This window comes from Lotus japonicus, chromosome 1 (genome assembly GCF_012489685.1).
Source record: "Lotus japonicus ecotype B-129 chromosome 1, LjGifu_v1.2".
In the NCBI taxonomy this organism is placed as follows: Eukaryota; Viridiplantae; Streptophyta; class Magnoliopsida; order Fabales; family Fabaceae; genus Lotus; species Lotus japonicus.
Window position 1 is genome coordinate 110,777,633 of NC_080041.1, and position 17,594 is coordinate 110,795,226.

The 17,594-nt window shown below is 35.1% G+C and overlaps 1 protein-coding gene and 2 non-coding genes across 3 annotated transcripts; 1 reads left to right on the forward strand and 2 right to left on the reverse strand.

Moving 5' to 3' along the window:
• The first annotated feature begins 4,826 nt into the window (after positions 1-4,826).
• LOC130729216 (L-type lectin-domain containing receptor kinase VIII.2-like) lies at positions 4,827-6,323 on the forward strand. Its single transcript, XM_057580879.1, has one exon. The coding sequence runs from the start codon at positions 5,092-5,094 to the stop codon at positions 6,169-6,171; it is 1,080 nt and encodes a 359-aa protein (XP_057436862.1). The 5' UTR covers positions 4,827-5,091; the 3' UTR covers positions 6,172-6,323.
• Positions 6,324-14,971: 8,648 nt separating this feature from the next.
• Positions 14,972-15,061, reverse strand: LOC130734941 (small nucleolar RNA snoR27). The gene has a single exon (XR_009018274.1). It is a non-coding gene; the product is annotated as a small nucleolar RNA snoR27 (small nucleolar RNA).
• Positions 15,062-15,136: 75 nt separating this feature from the next.
• Positions 15,137-15,234, reverse strand: LOC130734940 (small nucleolar RNA snoR26). Its single transcript, XR_009018273.1, has one exon. It is a non-coding gene; the product is annotated as a small nucleolar RNA snoR26 (small nucleolar RNA).
• Positions 15,235-17,594: the final 2,360 nt, after the last annotated feature.

The following is a 17,594-nucleotide window of genomic DNA, read 5'->3' on the forward strand; positions in this document are numbered from 1 at the left end:
GGTTTCGGACTCCGTCCGAGAGTTACACTTTCGGATAAGTTAATTACATTTTAGTAACCACAAGTTTAGTCCAATTGCAGCAAAAATAACATGACTTTAAAATTGAAAAGTTACATAATCCTAGTTAAGCAAAATAGCAATACATAATCCAAATTAAGCATTTAAAAAGTGAAGCAAAATAACTGCATCCTGCTGCATTTGGTAAGAGTGATCTGGGACTATAAGTTTTGGATCTCTCCAGGACTATAAGTTCTGGATCTCTCTAAGACTATAAGTTTTAGACTGCTTGATAATTAAATTTGCCACCCCACCCATTTTTAAGACGTCCGAGAGTTGCTAAACCGGATTAATATGAAACTTAAAGTTTCGGACCTCTCAAACCAGATACCGAAAGTGAATGAATTGATCCCGTGTTCAGTTCTAATACTAATATGATCCGAAAGTTGAACATTCAGATCAATCCGAAAGCGTATATCCTGGAGTAAAACACGGAGGGACAATTTAGTATTTCCCCACTTTTAAGTGGGGTGACAATTCTAAAGGCTGGGGTGGGAAATCTAATTCCCAAAAAGAGACGGCTGAAGGTTCTGGAGAAGGGAAGAAGAGAAGAGAAAGAGTGTGACGGCTGAGGAAGAAGATAAAGAGTGTGACAGCTGGAGGTTCTTTAGAGTTAATGGGTTAATGTGAGTATTTATATGACTTAGGGCCCGTTTGGTGGTCAGGATAGGATATGATATGTAAACAGGATAACAACAGGATATGATAAGAGCAGGATAGACTCTTATCATATCCTGTGTTTGAGGTGCACATGATAAGGACATGATATGATAAGGAAAAAAAATATCAGATTTATATTTGAATAAAAAATGCATTTAAAAATTGACCATTCTATTAAATTTAATTTCTTTACATTTTCATGAATGAGTCTATATTTTAAAATAAAAAAAAAATAAATTTAAATTTTATTAATTAGCCTATTTTATTGTTTTGAAGATAACCTATATTTTAAATAAAATTATGCGGTTAACCAATTGGTTTTCATTTAGTTTGACACGTGATAATTAACAATAAAAGTTAACTAAACTAAGAATATTATTATTTCAAAAGTACTTTATATTTAAATTATAAATTATTATATAAGTAGATAAGTAGTTTTAAATAATAGGAGATGAAAATAGAAAATTAATCTATTACTATTAAAAAAATTAATATTTGTAATCAATGGTTTTCACTTAGTTGTGACACGTGATAAACAATAAAAATTAACTAAATTAAAAATATTATTATTTCAAAAATAATTTATATTTAAATTATTATATAAGTAGATAAATAATTTTTAAATAAGAGAAGATAGAAAATATTAAATTAGTCTATTATGATTAATAAATCAATATTTGTAAGTTAGTATTTTATTTTACTATTTATGAATAAGAATTTTATTTATTTTTTATTTTAGTTAAATTAATATTTTTATATTTATTAATTAATATTATTATAAATGATAAATTATAAAATATTAAAATAAATTAATTTGGAGTTAGGATACTGAAAGAAAATATATAACTGGTATTCTATCATGTTCTATCCTAAGTCCTCCCTCAGGATAACTTTTACACATGATTGACAGGATATGATAAGAGACAGGATAGTGTCATCCTATCATGCTGGCGCAACAAACAACAGATAACAACAGGATATGATTATTATCCTGTCTTATCCTATCCTGTTCTGGTCACCAAACGGGCCCTTAGGGTTTTTGTGTTTTTTTTTTAACGGTGGCTTTAGGTTCAAGGTTGGATTGGGCCTTGTATGAGGTGTCTATTTTTTTTTATCATTTGATTATTCGGTCGGTTTGGTCAGTTCAGAGATCAAACCAAATTTGACCGAACCAAACAACCAAAAATCGGTTTTTGCTACCCGGCAAACCCGCGAATCGAACCGGCTCATCCGAGAAGCTTTTTTTGTAGCGGGCCGGATAATTTTGAACGGGCAACCAAAAACTGGACAGGCCTAATAGGTCATACCTTCTATTATCTCTCTTCCCTATCCCTCACATGCATGACAAACAGGGGTGATCACCATCTCCTCTCTATTCAAATTATCCTCTACCCATTATGTCAGGTTTGGGAATAAGACAAGGGAAGCACGCGTAGCATAGTTATTTTCATTTTATTTATTTAATTTAATAATCTTGGTTTGCCAGTGTCAAAGTGGTCACCACAATGCATACCATTTTCTCCATTTCCTCGTGGCTCGTGGATTGTGAAGGGTGCTACTGCTATCTACTTGCTGTGCAGGTTAAAGATGAGAATAATAATGTCACACACAATTTTTATACTCATTCCTTTTGTACATTTTACAATTTTTGTACATATTCCAATTTTAAGATTTATTTTTTCTTAAACACGGTATTCATAATAGTCGATATATTCGTGACACCAATCTTAAATATTCATATACAATAAAAATACTTATATTTTTTTTTAATTATTTAGTTTTAAATAAAAAAATTATATTGACTTAAATTCAAAATAAAACTTTGGTGGTTGTCTAAATCATTCAAAATTTATATTGGATAAAATTACTTTTAGTTTAGATTTGACTCAATAACATTTTATCGTGTGTTTTAGAAAAATTATACTCATACTAATACATAGTAAAATATTATTGAAGACTTAAGACTAGAATATTTTACCAAGGGTTGATAAATATTCAAATTAGCCTCTAAGTTTGTAAGCGATTTTGGTTTTAGCTTCTTTGAGGATATGACGTTTAGTAGCAGTCAAAAACTACCCGTAATTGTGAAAATGACAAATGTTATTTTTCTTCAAAAAGACTAAAATCAAACTCGTTTACAAATTCATAGACTAATTTGACCATTAATTCTTTTATCAGTATTTTAGCTCGGGTGAATCTATACATGTGTTTTGTGGTCCCCTTTACATAATGTCGGAATCCCTATTTTCTTTTGTGCACTTGTCAAGCGCTTACACAACTTTTTCTATATGAAATGATGGGGGAGACAAGGGAGTCCATGAGCCGAGGAGCAAGACATCAAGATATATCGACGCCACATCTTAACCCAAAACCTTAAGGCATCAGGTTTATGAGTCACATCTCTTATAAAGTCTTCTCCTCGCCCATACTTAACCAATATGGGACTCCAACTCACACTTGATTTTTCAACAATCTCCACCTCAAGTGCGAGTCACTACCACATTATCATGACCCCTCTCCGCGGAAGCTATCCACCCTTGTACCGTCGATGGCTACTCAACGGAACCCACCTCCTAGCCACACTGTTAGGAAGACTTTCAACACAAGGAGTTGTTACCATGGTCCCACGAACTATCAACTCGGATACCACTTGTTGGGGGAGATAGAGGAGCCCATGAGCCGAGGAGCAAGACATTAAGAGATATCGACGTCTCATCTTAACTCAAAACCTTAAGGCATTAGGTTTATGGGTCACATCTTTTATAAAGTCTTCTCCTTGCCCTTACTTAACCAATGTGGAACTCCAACCCACACTTGAATTCTCAACATGAAAAAGGTTATGTTATTTAATATGAAACAGTCGGAATCCCTTTGAATTGAAGTCAAGTATTGATACTTTCTATACAAGTTTGTACTTCGTATAAAACTCACACTTAAAAGATCTAGAAATGAAAAAAAAAACTCACTCATTCCCTTTATCACTTTATACGTTGATCGATCGTAAAGAGATAGACTAGTCTCATAGTTACTGATTATTTAGATACTTTAATCAATACAAAATATTAGAGAGATAGAAATAGAAAAGGAAAACTAATAAAAATTACAATTGATGTAATAGAATAATAAAAAAAAAATATCCGAAAATATAATTGAAAGGAAGATGGTTTAAGAAGGACTCCATGCCTGTTTTTAAAACATGAATGATGTTTATATTATATAATTTCCAAGCATGAGCTTGCATTGGCAAGAAAATAAAATATCACCTTTTTAATTAATTTATACATTTCAATTTTTTTTCTTTTATAATAAGTCTTGAATTACATTTGAATTCTTTTATTTACATTATTTACTCTTATAAATTACCGACAAGGTATGAATGGTAGAAAAATTAGATCTTCTTAAAAACAATGGCACAAGTTTAAATCTCATAAAAGTTATTTGTCGAAAGTACTACAGTTAAAAAATCTCCAAACAAATTATCGGTTTAAGAAAAAAAATTAAAGAATTGTGCACTGATAGTGTAAATTTTGTTTACATAGACATTCAGTTGATTTTCGACAAATTATATAATATAATTTTTATTTTAATTAAAATTAAAAACGAATTTAACTATTCATCTTATATGCCGTAATATAATTGGATGTCAGTGTAAAACTATTTTATACCGATAATACATATTTATTAAACTCATTAAAAACACTCATTGCATAAAGTATCAATGCTTCCAATTTAGGCTAAAATCACAAATGTTGTTTTCAGAACAGCGAAAAAACAATACTTGATAGTTGTGCAGTATGTAGTTCAGAGTTTGATTCCAAGGTAATGTGTGCTTTTATTGGGAGAGACTTATACCTCAAAAGATTAGTTTCATAATTGTCGAGATTGTGGAGATATCTTGGGGAAAAAAACAAACACTTGTATTTTGTTGGAGGTATTGAATATGAAAGAGAAGTACCAACAAAAAGCAGCACATGCATTTATTTTGTATGCTGAAAAAGACACCATACTTGACATGAACCCTCTCTTTTCATGTGAAACTATTTAAGAACTCTGAACTCAAACTAGATTACGAGAAAGAAACATAATTAACCCTTTAAATTATATTCCCTTGTTTGGGTCGCACTGAGAGAAAGTGTAACTAGTAAAGTGCACAAGAAGTTGCAGAATATGAGTTAAAACCTTATTTAATTTTCACAACCTCCAACTTCAACAACTTGCCTAAGATTCTTAAACTTTCTTCCTCGGTTTTCTTTCTTTCTTCACTCTCAAACCCTAGAACCAACCACCTTTATTACCTTTCTGATATGCAAATGGGATCAACCCACCAACACTAGAGCCATACCCACCCAGATTTACCTCATACCCACTTCAATTATGTCACCATTTTCCACTTCCCACCATTTCACAGCCTTAACCTTCCTCATCTTCTTCCTCAAAACCCAAGCTTCTGATTCAGTTTCATCTTTTGCTTTCACAAATTTTGGAAAAGATCCAAAATTCAACTCAAGTGTGGGACTTTATGGCAATGCAAGGCTTGTCAATGGTGGTTCTCAAGTTTTTCTTTCTGGGTATGGGAATTCTGGGAGTGGGAAAGTCATGTATAAGAAGCCCATTAAGCTTGTTGATGGTAATGCAAGGGGATGTGTCTCATTTCAAACCTACTTTGCATTCTCAATCTCCTTGGATGATGGGAATGGCTTGGCTTTTGTTTTAGTCCCAAGTGGTCTTGAAGGTGAGGTTTTTAGTAACACTTCATCTGGGTTTTCTTTTGGATTGAAGAATAGGGAGTTTAAGGCTATTGGTGTTCAGTTTAGTGCTTCAAAGGATGGTAGCAATGAAGGTTCTGCTAGTTTTAATGTGGCTGTGGCAATTAATTTTGGTAGTTCTGTTCCTGCTAAAATTATCAATACCTCTTCTGTGAACATGAGTCTAAGAAGTGGGGGAAAGTTGCATGCTTGGATTGATTATGAAGCGAGTTCAAGGCGCATTGAAGTTAGATTGAGTCAATATGGTCAATCAAGGCCTGCTGATCCATTGCTCTGGCACTCAATTGATTTCTCAAATGTGCAGGAGGATAAAGAGATGTTTGCAGGCTTTAGTTCAGTGAAAGGGAATAATACTTCTCAAGCATGCTTTCTTTATTCATGGAGCTTTCGCGCGAGGCATTTTCCACACTGGATGCATTCTGAGCCTCTGGATCCCAAGATCGTTGCTAAGAACGCTGAAACTCCGGCAGTGAAATCAAGGAGTGATTGCCTTTCAAAAGTTCTTGCTGCAATGATATTTGGCGCTGGATGTGGAGCATTGACGGCATTCATGGTACTTTATTTCTGGACCATCTTTGGTAACAGACGTCCGGTGGTGCCGGAGGAGTATGTTGTGCAGCCTGTAGATTTTGAGTACAAGAAAGTGAATATTGTTGTAGATAAAACAATTAACGATGCTAAGGAGTAGATCTACGGAAGGGAACTAGTTGAATGCTTGTGTTGTAAATCAGTGTTTCTTGTATTCAGGTTTTGCTTTGTTGTAGTTTGGTAAACAACTATTTAATTAACTTTTTGTTATGTCATTGTCCATTTTTTTAGTAAATTGAGATCAAGATCCAACTCTGCTTTCATGGTTACATGGTTTGCTTCTTATTTTTTTCCTTTTCGAAATATGATCAAATCTAAGTTAAGGATGTATAATTTGATGATGCTGACCTAGGTTTTGTTGCACGATGCTGGTAAATGACAACAATCAGTTTGTATATTTCATGTTGATTGTTTGATAGTAATAATGTACATTGGTCTTTATCTGCTTGAAACTTGACTTCACTGTCCACCATAAGGAACTCAAAATTAAGAAAGAACAATACTCCACCATAAAGATTAATTATTGTGATTATCTCAGCCTAACCTAATAAAGCAAGATTATTCTGTATTTCCTCCCTTTATTTTTATTTAATTACATTATCTCCATTCTCTAAATTAGGATTAGATATAATGATGTCTTTTTTTTAAATAACACTTTAAGGAGCATTGGAAAAGGATCACCCATGTTAGAAGCATTGTTGTCATGCATATTATGGTCTTAACTCTCTTAAGTGATACTTTGTCCATGAAATTGCAACATATTCAGATTTGAATCACGATTTCATTTGTTTCACCAATTACGCCATTGTTTCTCTTCTCTTTCCTTAATTGATCTATTCCTTTCCTTTCTTTCATTCCTTTTGCAATGCTGATTTTTTTAGCAGTATTTAGATTGGTCTGCATACTCTGCTATCTTCACTAGTGTTCTAGCACTTAATGTTATATAGGTTATTTGGTTTATAGGCATCTTTCAGTCACTCTCTCTGGCTCTCTGCATTCAGTGGATAGTTTCTGCGATAAAAAGCTTTAGCGCCTGCTTTGGGCTACTGCAGAAGCTACTTCTATCAATGATATAGATTATAGACTTCATCTATTTTTGGAATACTAGTATTTTTTCTTCTTTATTGCATCTTAAAGTTTTTGCCTTAAAATGTTTTGAAGATAACTCTCAAGGTCTTCGCTAAGCATGTGCACACCTTTTGCTTTGTATAATTGCTCCATAAGAGAATAATGGAATCTACTTATGATGACCATCTTATGGAGATCAAATCTTTTATTCTTTATAAACTCTTAGGATAGCAAAATCCAGTTTTCATATTCGATTAATCTTTTTGTTTGCCATGGTATGATACCATTGGCATACTGCAAATGGCAACCAAACCTTGTCATGGGCTATATCCTCAGGTAAATTTATGGGAAAGGAAATAGGTTTTCAAATCACTGCATTGATGAATAATGTCATTTGCTCAAGGTTTTCAGTCCTGCTAATCGCTCAAGCTTCAGTCCGCAAATTGCTCAAGGTAAAATGGAGTTCCTAACCCTTTTCTTCTTCGAGCTTCAGTCCACATAATCGCTTGAGCTTCAGTCCACATAATCGCTCGAGTTTCTTAATCCTCTTCTTTGCGTTTGTAGGTTCAAGTTTCCTGTGAGATGTTCCCATGACCTAGGTCGCTCAATTTCTATCACTTCTGTTGCAGTGAGTACAAATTTTATCAATACTTCATTCTTCTTTTAGTTCATTGTAATTCATTCTACAAAGTGATATAGGTTTTACATTTCAAACTCACATGGTTATCACTTATCACTAATAAGCAAAAAATCAGTACAATATCAGCCAGAAGCTGTGGTTTCCAGCAAAAATCAGTACATTTCTCCTGCACCATTTTGGCCAAGCCTCGTGGTTTTCAGCCAGATGTTGTGTACTTGCACTCTATTTTCCATTTATGCTCTATTTTTTCGTGTCTCTATTTTCTACCATGGTGTTTTTGGGTCTGGGATTGGAACTATGCTGTGTAGAACACCTTGGTCATGAGTCCCTATCATTATTTTGTAGATATACTATGGTGATTGTGTCATCTTTTTGTGCCAACAGGAACTTGAGGATCCCACACCATACTGATTTTGAAAGATAATTTATTTGTGCTGAGGTTAGTTCATTAGTTTTGGACATTTCCTGATTTTGAATTGATCAACCATATTCTTTCTCATATAGAACTAATTGGTTTAGCATTATGGTTCTATGTCTACTGATTACACAGTTAAATTATGTGCAAAAGCTTTAATTGATTGGATGTTTCTTTTGGCAAATTGGTACCATTTACTACTAATTTGTATCCCTCCCTTTTCTCTAGTTCAATGCTCATCTTAGATTTTACGTATTTGTTTAAATATTTCACTGCTGTTGTAACTCTTCAGAAGGAATTATTGCTTTTGATATTTCAGTATTTACTATATTTAAGTCAGGGTGTTTACTGGGCATATTCAGGTTTAATATTGATTTCGGTTTAAATTTGGGTGGCACTAGTTGTCATCCGTCCATTACTAGACTGTGGTTTTCTCATGTCAGTGTTGCATAACTTGTTTATGCTTGTTAATTTTTAATAGGAATTATATGTAATTTTGATCTTTTAATTTTTTAAGCTTGTTAAGTCCCATTTTAGTTCAGTGTGATGTTCTGCTGTGATACATGCTTGTAGTAGGTTCAGCTAGCCACCATGTGAATATTCTAAAATGTCTTGGTATATTTTGTAAACTGTAGATATTTGTCTTCCTATTTCCTTGGAACCAAACCAATGCCTGAAACTGAAGCTTGCATGCCATGTTCCTTATAGAGCGATGTTCATGTATGTTTTCACTGGATTTTGATGCTTTTCATAGATGTTTGGTTCCATCACTTCCAGGATGAAATGTTCTAGAGTGAATTATGGTTAGAAAGTACTAGCATGTTTTGATCTGCTTCCATTTCTTCAAAATGAATTTGGCATCCAGAAGATATTGACAGAAGCTTCTCCACATAACTAATTCTAGCTTTAGAATCAATTGTTGAAAAATTTCCAAACATGCGATATATGTCTAAGTTTATGAGGAAAAATGACTTGATTCTATGAAAATTGTGAAACATAAATCTATCTCATCATGTGCAGTTTAGCTTCTGACAGATTTGTGCCTATTGGATTTAAAAGTTTCCTGTTCATTTTAGTCTGAAAATCTTCACTTGAGTCTTAGTACTAAGTAAATTTAGTCTGAAACTGTATCCGGGTGTTCATTTTGAATATATATAATTTTTTTCCCAAAACATGTTATCAGGTTCTCAATACTGTGTAAGGAAATAGAATGAGTGACATGATTCTACCTTTTCATGCTTTGTCATTTATCATTCACATAATTTAGGACAAGACCTCAAAGATAATTTTTTTTTTCACATCACACTCTTTGTCCTTCTATTTGATTTACCTTGTTTTAGTACCTTGTTTGTGAGATGAGCAGTGCTGGTTGCTCACCAGGACTTTTCTGTTATGTGGGTGTAGTGTTTCAAAGCAGTGTTTAACAGGTTTTGTGTATGTTGATTTGGGATTGTAAGAATGGAGTCAAGATCCTTAGGGTGAATATTTTATTTTTCATTACTCTCCAGATATTGTGAATTTTCATTTGGTATGGTTGTAGTGTGGTTGTTATAATATCTTTCCAATATGTCTTCTAATGGATAGAATGGAAAGTGCACTTTGTCAGATGCTCTGCAGAGTCACTCAACCCTGCCAGTTCCTGCTCAAAGGACACAATTTTTGAACTCTTCTCCAGGAATTCAACCAGCTCTCTTTCAATATTAAAGTGTGAAATTGCCTGAAGGTCACTTCTTCAACTCAATAAAATTGATTGCATACCGCAAATAAAGAAAAGGGAAAACTGGAGTATATATGTCATATGATCACAAGGATATCTAGTCGTATTGGAGATTAGGAATAGACTATATGAGAAGGTGGAGAAAACATGACTACCAAAAGATCAATCTAAACCTACACTCAGGCACATCCTACCATTAAAGTTAACAATCTGGTAAACTAGATTGGGTCTTATGACTTTTCTTTTGGATGCATTTAGGTTTTGATGTCTCATCTCCATGTGGGGAAAAAAACACTGTACTATAATCTTTAATCTAAATAAGTTGGATTTACTATTTAGCAGTCACATGAATCACCTTGTCTCATCTTGTTTGTACTGGATATATAATTACTCAGATTTTGTGCATGATGAGGGTTGTGCTTTAAAGATTTGAACCATCGGACTGCACTGTACCACCTCTCACTGAAAGTTTCTCTGCCTTGATTCTCACTAACACTGCCTAAATTTCTCACAATCACTCTAACTCTGAGTTTCGTTCCACGTATTTGAACTATCAGTTCAATGAAGGAGACAACAAATTGGTAACAGCAACTTTTGAGCTGAAGCTTTTTGAGGAAGAGATCTTCAAATCAACAAAAACTTTTTCAAGAGACTCTTGATACCAAATAATAAGGATCCATCTTCAAACTCCATGGATTTTCACCAAAATGTGAAGAAACTGCAAAGTGGAAAAGGAGGAGAAGGTGATCTATGCGCCACACTCTCCATAGAATTGAAGAATGATAAACATTGGTGAAGAAAAGCCACAAGTGTGATGCACCCTTGATAATCCTCAAGGTAGTCTTCTCTGAAGAAAACCCCAAGAGAGAAACTATGCTCCAAACACTTGAAAATATGTGAATTCTCTAAATATGACTAAAGATGTCTCAAACTACAACGAGAGCACTCCTTTTTTTTTTGGTCGAAAGGGCACTCTTTATATAGTGAGGAGATTCTACATAGCCATTCAAAACAAGTGGGTTAGGCCAAAACTGCCTAAAGCACTCCTTTGTTTTGATCGAAAGAGCACTCCTTATATAGTGGGGAGATTCTACATAGCCATTCAAAACAAGTGGGTTAGGCCAAAAATGCCTAAAGCACTAAGGGAGTTAAATTTAACACCCCTAATTTCACACATCACTTTAATGTAGTAAATTGTGTATAGTATTCTTCTTATTATGCATTCTGGCTTTTGTATTCTCAGAATTTTTTTTATTAATGTTCTGGGATTTAAAACCTAGAACACTTCATTCATGCCTAAGCTTCTGAGGATTATAACCCGGAGTACATTTAATGTCTTTAACGTTTCGAGATTTAAATTTTGGAAGCTTAGGTATGAAATGTATTCGGGTAAAATCATTCTCGAAATACATTTGGCATGTGTTATGGGATTATGAAATCCAGGAAAACAAACGTAGTGTTAAAATGAAATTTATTTCCATTTCGGGATAAAAAAAACCCGGAATGTTAAAATGTTGAACCTATTAAACAACACCAGAATCATGAACAAAGTCACCAAATGAGATGATCCATATATAAATAAAGTCATCAGTACTGAACTACGTAAACATATATAAAGCCATGTCTACAATCAACACCAACAGTCAACAAAAACAGACATCCTGAAATGCAATCATGAACTAGGCCATGTGGATTTGTCTCCCTTGAGCCTCCTACGGTACACAAATGTGGAGGTGCTCCGCTGTCTGACATAGTCCAAGGCCCTCTGCACAATCCCTCGACAACGATTCCTTACCTGAGGTGCATCATCTGCATCCAGCGCCTCTGTGAACCAGTCCTCCATCCGCCGCATGATATCCTGAAAATTTGGATGTTAGTGAAACATAAAATAAAAAACATAATCGGATGTAAGCTACTTTTACTTAAACTTACCACTCCACCATGTTGTGTATGCGCAGAGTCGGGTGTAATGAACGGATGTGATCCCCGACCATAGTATTGTGGTTGGGGGGACCTTGGGAACAGTTTGAACGTAGCCGAACTGGCAGAGCACCCTCTTCAGGAGATAAGGTCGACTAACATTCGATGCACGAATGTACACGAATGTACCCCGAATACATTGACAATTGTTAGTGGCGGCATTATCTATGATCGCGAAAGGGGGTCCAGATAACGATGTGCGCATCCATGTCATCCAGATGAGCTCTCTTGACCTGGGGAAGTCCCTTTCTTGTAGGGCTGTCCAACGGGCGGGTTCGGTCGGTTTCAGGCCAAACCCCCGGTTTTGGTCGGTTTAAAAACGCAAAACCACCAGACCCGCCACCGTCCGTTCACCAGTTACGGGCTATTCGGGTTGGGTTTCGTCGGGTGGCGGTTTGCCGGTCGGATTCGCACGGATTTTGAATCCAAAAAACAATCAAAAAAAAAAGGAAGAAGAAGAAGAACTGGAACAAACAGATCCATAAATACAAATAAAAGATCCCAGAAAAAGTAGATCAATATCAAAATTACAGATCCATTCACCGCAATATAGAAAACAAAGAAGAAAAGTGTCAACAGAAATACAATCTTCTTGCATGCCTCAAATCCCAAGCCGGCGTGAATCCATCTTCATCAGCCTCTTCTGTGGTTGTTGCTCGTGACGGAGAGAACAGCAGTGGTGGTGGAGGGGCTCTTCGAATCGGTGGCGGCGGAGCATGATGAGAAGATAAGAGATATTGAATGCCAATGGTGTTGTGGTTGTGGCGGCGGCTCTAGGGTTTGAGTGAGAGGAGATGGAGAAAAAAAAGGTGGCTTTAGGGCTTGAGTGAGAAGAGAAGAGATGGAGATGTCGAAGTGGTAGCGGCGCAGAGGAGAAGGGCGGTGGCGGCGCAAAGGAGAAGCAGGGAGAAGAAGAAGCAGTGAGTTGAAGAAGCTAGGGTTTGAGAACTGGAGAGTGTTAGAGAGAGGCCAGATTAGATTAGGTTTAGTTTGGGCCTTTCATTCACTCGAGTTGGGCCTGTTATTGGATTTTTTTTTTATATATATCAGGTTCGGTCGGTCTGGGCTCCAAACCGAACTCGACCGAATTAACCCAATAACACCCGGTTTTTTTCACCCGAGCAACCCGGTTTCCGGCCCGAACCGCCCGTTTGGCCAAAAAAGGCCTCGGTTTTTTCGGGTCTGGTTCGGGCCGGGCTGTAGTGGACAGCCCTACTTTCTTGCCACAAATCCATCGCGTCGCTCTAGGCTGGTCCTGTGTGTAACCCTCCACCACATGTCTATAAAAGATACTAGACAGAAAGTGCTTGTAAATCCAAGTCTGGAGGAGGGAAGTCTATCCACTAAGTTGTTTGGTGTCATGCAATCTGGGATCAAGGGAGAAAGAATGCCGAGAGAAGTGGGTTGATTTTTTTTAATAAGAGTTCGTTGATTTGCATGAGATTGTTTTGTTAAAAACTTGAAACTAGGGATGGCAACGGGTCGGGCTCAGGTTTTGCCTATCCCAAACTCAATCAAACTCTCATATTAAACCCAAACCCTATTACCCATACCCGTGGTAACCTCAAATTCACGTCCTAACCTAATTTAATGTATAAATTTTTTTGCAAAACAAAATGGAACTTGTATTATTTTGTTGTGAAAAAACCTTTTATATCTTTTTTGCTAAAAAATATGATACCTTAATGTTCAAATATGATCAAATTGTTAAAAAATTAAGTTGTTAACATAATATGTAAGAGTAGTTTTACAATTTCATATATATTGTTCGGGTTCCGGTGCGAATTTACCAATACCAAACCCAAACTCAATCATATCGGATTTTACCCATAAAATCAGGTTTGGGTTTTGTTGTCAAAACCATTAACAGATCGAAACCCAAATCATCATTCCTAAACTCAACCATTGGGCTAGCACTACCAGTTCATGTCCTTCTCTTCTCCTTCTTCACTTTTTCTTTGAATTATCGTGCTATTGTTGCTCTCTCCCTCCTTCTTCCTTTTCTGGGTTCATTCTAGTTATTTGGGCATGGAGATTTACAAGTTTATGGGTTTTGGATGAAAATTATTTGTATAGATGATTTTTTTCATGAACCCATCAAATCCTTGTGATGATTTTGTTATGAAGACATTATAGTGGAAATGGGAATTGAGAAATTTTAAAAAATTTCAGAACACAAAGAAAACAAGATGAAGAAAGCATGGGCTGCTCACTTAACTCCACGCCATTTTTCCCTCCCTACTTTCTTTCATACTCGATGATTTTTTTTCCACAGAACCATAATCCCAAAATCAATTGAACCTTAACCCATAAACAAAAGCTAATTCGCATACATAAATCTTTCAAACTAATAATCATGTCCACTAATCAACGTTTCTCATAGACCACAAAATCAATCAAAGTAACAAGGTTGAGTTCCTTTCAAACAATAAAGTTGGAATGAGCTATAATTTCTCTATAATAATGTCTAATGGAAGTGGTTGAAGAGGTTAGAAATGTGTTATGTTTAGCTTTTGAATGAGTTCTATTCTACATTTCTACTCATTACAAGTACTTTTAAATTTCAAACGAATTGCAAAAAGTTATATTAACTCATTCAAAAGATAAAAAACAACATATTCCCAACCCAGGAATTTAAGTTAAGAGAGCACCAAAGCCCAATCTATGAGAGAAAGGTCACCTAAACTTCAATGCAGTACACTCTTTTTCAATGGACCTTGGGTAGTGAAGCTATTGGGTAGTGAAGTTATGATTCCAACTGATTTGTAGGCACCAAATAAGATAGAGACAAATTTGGAGTGGATCATAATTATGAAAAGGTTCTAATAAAACCAGAGGTAGCACAAATCAAGGAGCATACCATACAGCTGAACAAATTCAACCTCGAAGATCTATGCAACTGGGCATACAGGATCCTCAAACAAATGGCCAAAACATGTTAACATGATTTTATTCAGCTTAAAAAAACCAAGACAGTTGATTCCCAATTAAGACCTAAAGCTCTACACACCCAAATCAAGCAAACATAAGCACAGTAAACAGTGGGACGCTTTAAGCTCTACAGTATAGATTCACATGACATTGGATCTCAGCAGATTATGGTTATCTTCAATTCCATTAGGAAGATTCAGATAGATAACGCAGTTTAAAACTAACATCACTGATCCATAAATCTAACAGCATAAAAAATCAAAAAAATTAATAAAGCAAGAACAGATTGAAAATATAAAGAGAGATTGAAAAAAGAGCATCTCAGACTAATAATTCCCCATAAACTTCTTCATTTTCATAATGAATCAAAGTGCAAGGATAACAATTTGGATTTGTTCTTCACTGATGCTCGTAAAATAGAAACAAACGTAAGAACAACCTTCGAAGAAGATTGGAATTTGAAACACGTACGATATACTAACGAATTTGAAGGGGACGGGGTTTTCAGTTTGACAACTACTGGTGGCGCAGTGTGCTCTGAGAGTTTATATAGGAGTGTGTAGAACCCTAGGGTATTGTTTGGAGATTCGGCTCGGATAGTCGGATACGGTATTCCTCATCCAGGTTTCCTCAAAGCTAACTCCCAAACGGGTTTTATTGTTTGTAAAAAAAATGCTTAATTTCAGTTTGGGTCCCTGATGTTTCAGAAATGTGCGATTTGCGTCCCCCGTGTTTAAAACGTGCGGTCAAGCTTCCTGACGTTTCTAAAACGTGCGATCGAAGCCCTTCAGTCCATATCCGTTTGGTTCCGTCTGTTGACCAAACGGAGCTGCGTCCACGTGTAATAAAACGAGTAAATTTACTCCCTGATCTTTCATCTTTGTGCAGTTTGTCTCCCTTATGTTTAAAAACAGAATTTCAAAAAATAAATCTTTAAAAGATTGTAAAAAAAAAATCATTGATTTGTTTTAGAAAAAAAACATATCATTAATCTTGAATGAAAACAAATCATTCATTATCAAAGTAACACAACCTGAAACAGATTCAAATCAACAACAATTCAAGAAAAAAATTGAATCTTCAATTAATGTTCGTTAACAAAACAACACATTTATCAAGAATAGTAATAACAATTTTCTCCCTAGTTCATCTTCCACTTTCAAACACACACATTTCTCTCCATTTTTCATGAAAAAACAGATCCAGCACAAACAAAAAACACATAAATGGCTATGGTGAAGAGAGTGAGATTACAGGTGAAAAAGATGAACTGATTTGGATTTTTTATAATTTATATTTAGTTATATTATGATATTATTCAGTTTTTTAATTAAATTGTTTTATTTTAAATTTTATTGAAACATGAGAGAGTAAATTTGCTCGTTTTAAACATTAGGGAGGCAAATTGCACAAAGATGAAAGATCAGGGGGTAAATTTGCTCGTTTTATTACACGTGGACGCAGCTCTATTTGGTAAACAGAGGGAACCAAACGAATATGGACGGAAGGGCTTCGATCGCACGTTTTAGAAACGTCAGGAAGCTTGACCGCACGTTTTAAACACGGGGGACGCAAATCGCATATTTGTGAAACATCATGGGCCCAAACTGGAATTAAGCCTAATAATAATATATTTCAAAATAAAAATATTTGTCGGGTTTAAATATATGTATTAAAGTATAAGTAAAACTAACAAGGTCCAGTACATTAGCAGATAGCTGGGTTCCTTAAGTATTTATTAATCTCATTGTTACCGGTTATAGAGATAAATGCTGAAACCAAACCTTATTCTTTGCTATTTTATGGTTTGATATAAATTAAATTACTTGTTTATCCTATAGCCCCTATCGTTCTACAATTCTAAGTCTTCACTCAAAAGTCAAACTAATCAAATTGTATCAATAGGCAATTGGTTCAACTTCAAGGAGCAAAGTTTAATTAGAATGTGACTGATCGCCTTTTGGTTGTAATTATCTCCTCTATGGAGACTGCATGGTGTCTCTTACTCAGGAATGCTTTAGTGTAGTTTCGGGGCTTGCCCAGTTGCCCCACATCAACATATAAAAAAATTAGAATGTGGATATTTTCGTCTTATATAAATTTAATTTTATAATTAAGTGAGTTTGCATAGTGATTCAACACTTTATCATGTAAGTAAGTGATTGGGGATTTAATTACCAACTCTAACAAATTGAAAGCTTAGTGCGCTGACAGTGAGATAAGATATTAGTCTCACGCATATCTATTATGGGAATATTTTAGGTGACACTCAAATAAAATTGACTTTCATAAAGGACATCGATGGTTAAAAAAATCAAGTACAGTAGTATTTTTTTGTCTTTGGGAGAAGGTAGGTTGCGTTCCTTTTCCTTTTCTTCTCTTTTTATTTTTTAACTATAATAACTACACTAGCATTGGCTACAATTGTGGGTGAACGAGTAGAGTCTTCTAGTTGAATGCATTCGGTATTTGAACTGAATTTGTTGACTTGTGACTGGTCTTGTGTAGGCCAGGACTTTCAATTTCCAACCGTCTCACATGCCCTTTTATGATATCATACAATAAGCTCTCTTCAAAGGACCTAAGTTGTCTAAGAACATGTTTCCTGGAAATCAGTTGGTTACTTGGTTTAGTCTCAAGGACATTTCAGTTTTTCCAACTCAAAAAAGGAAGAAACTCTCTTTCTCTTATGTATTGAGAAAAAGTGACATTTTACGAGCATAATGTCATGCTGAATTATGATTAAACCAATAATGGAGAAGATTATTACCA

What these genes read in the sequence shown, in the direction of transcription:
- LOC130729216 (XM_057580879.1), top strand. Translation starts at nt 5,092, where the DNA reads ATGTCACCATTTTCCACTTCCCACCATTTCACAGCCTTAACCTTCCTC.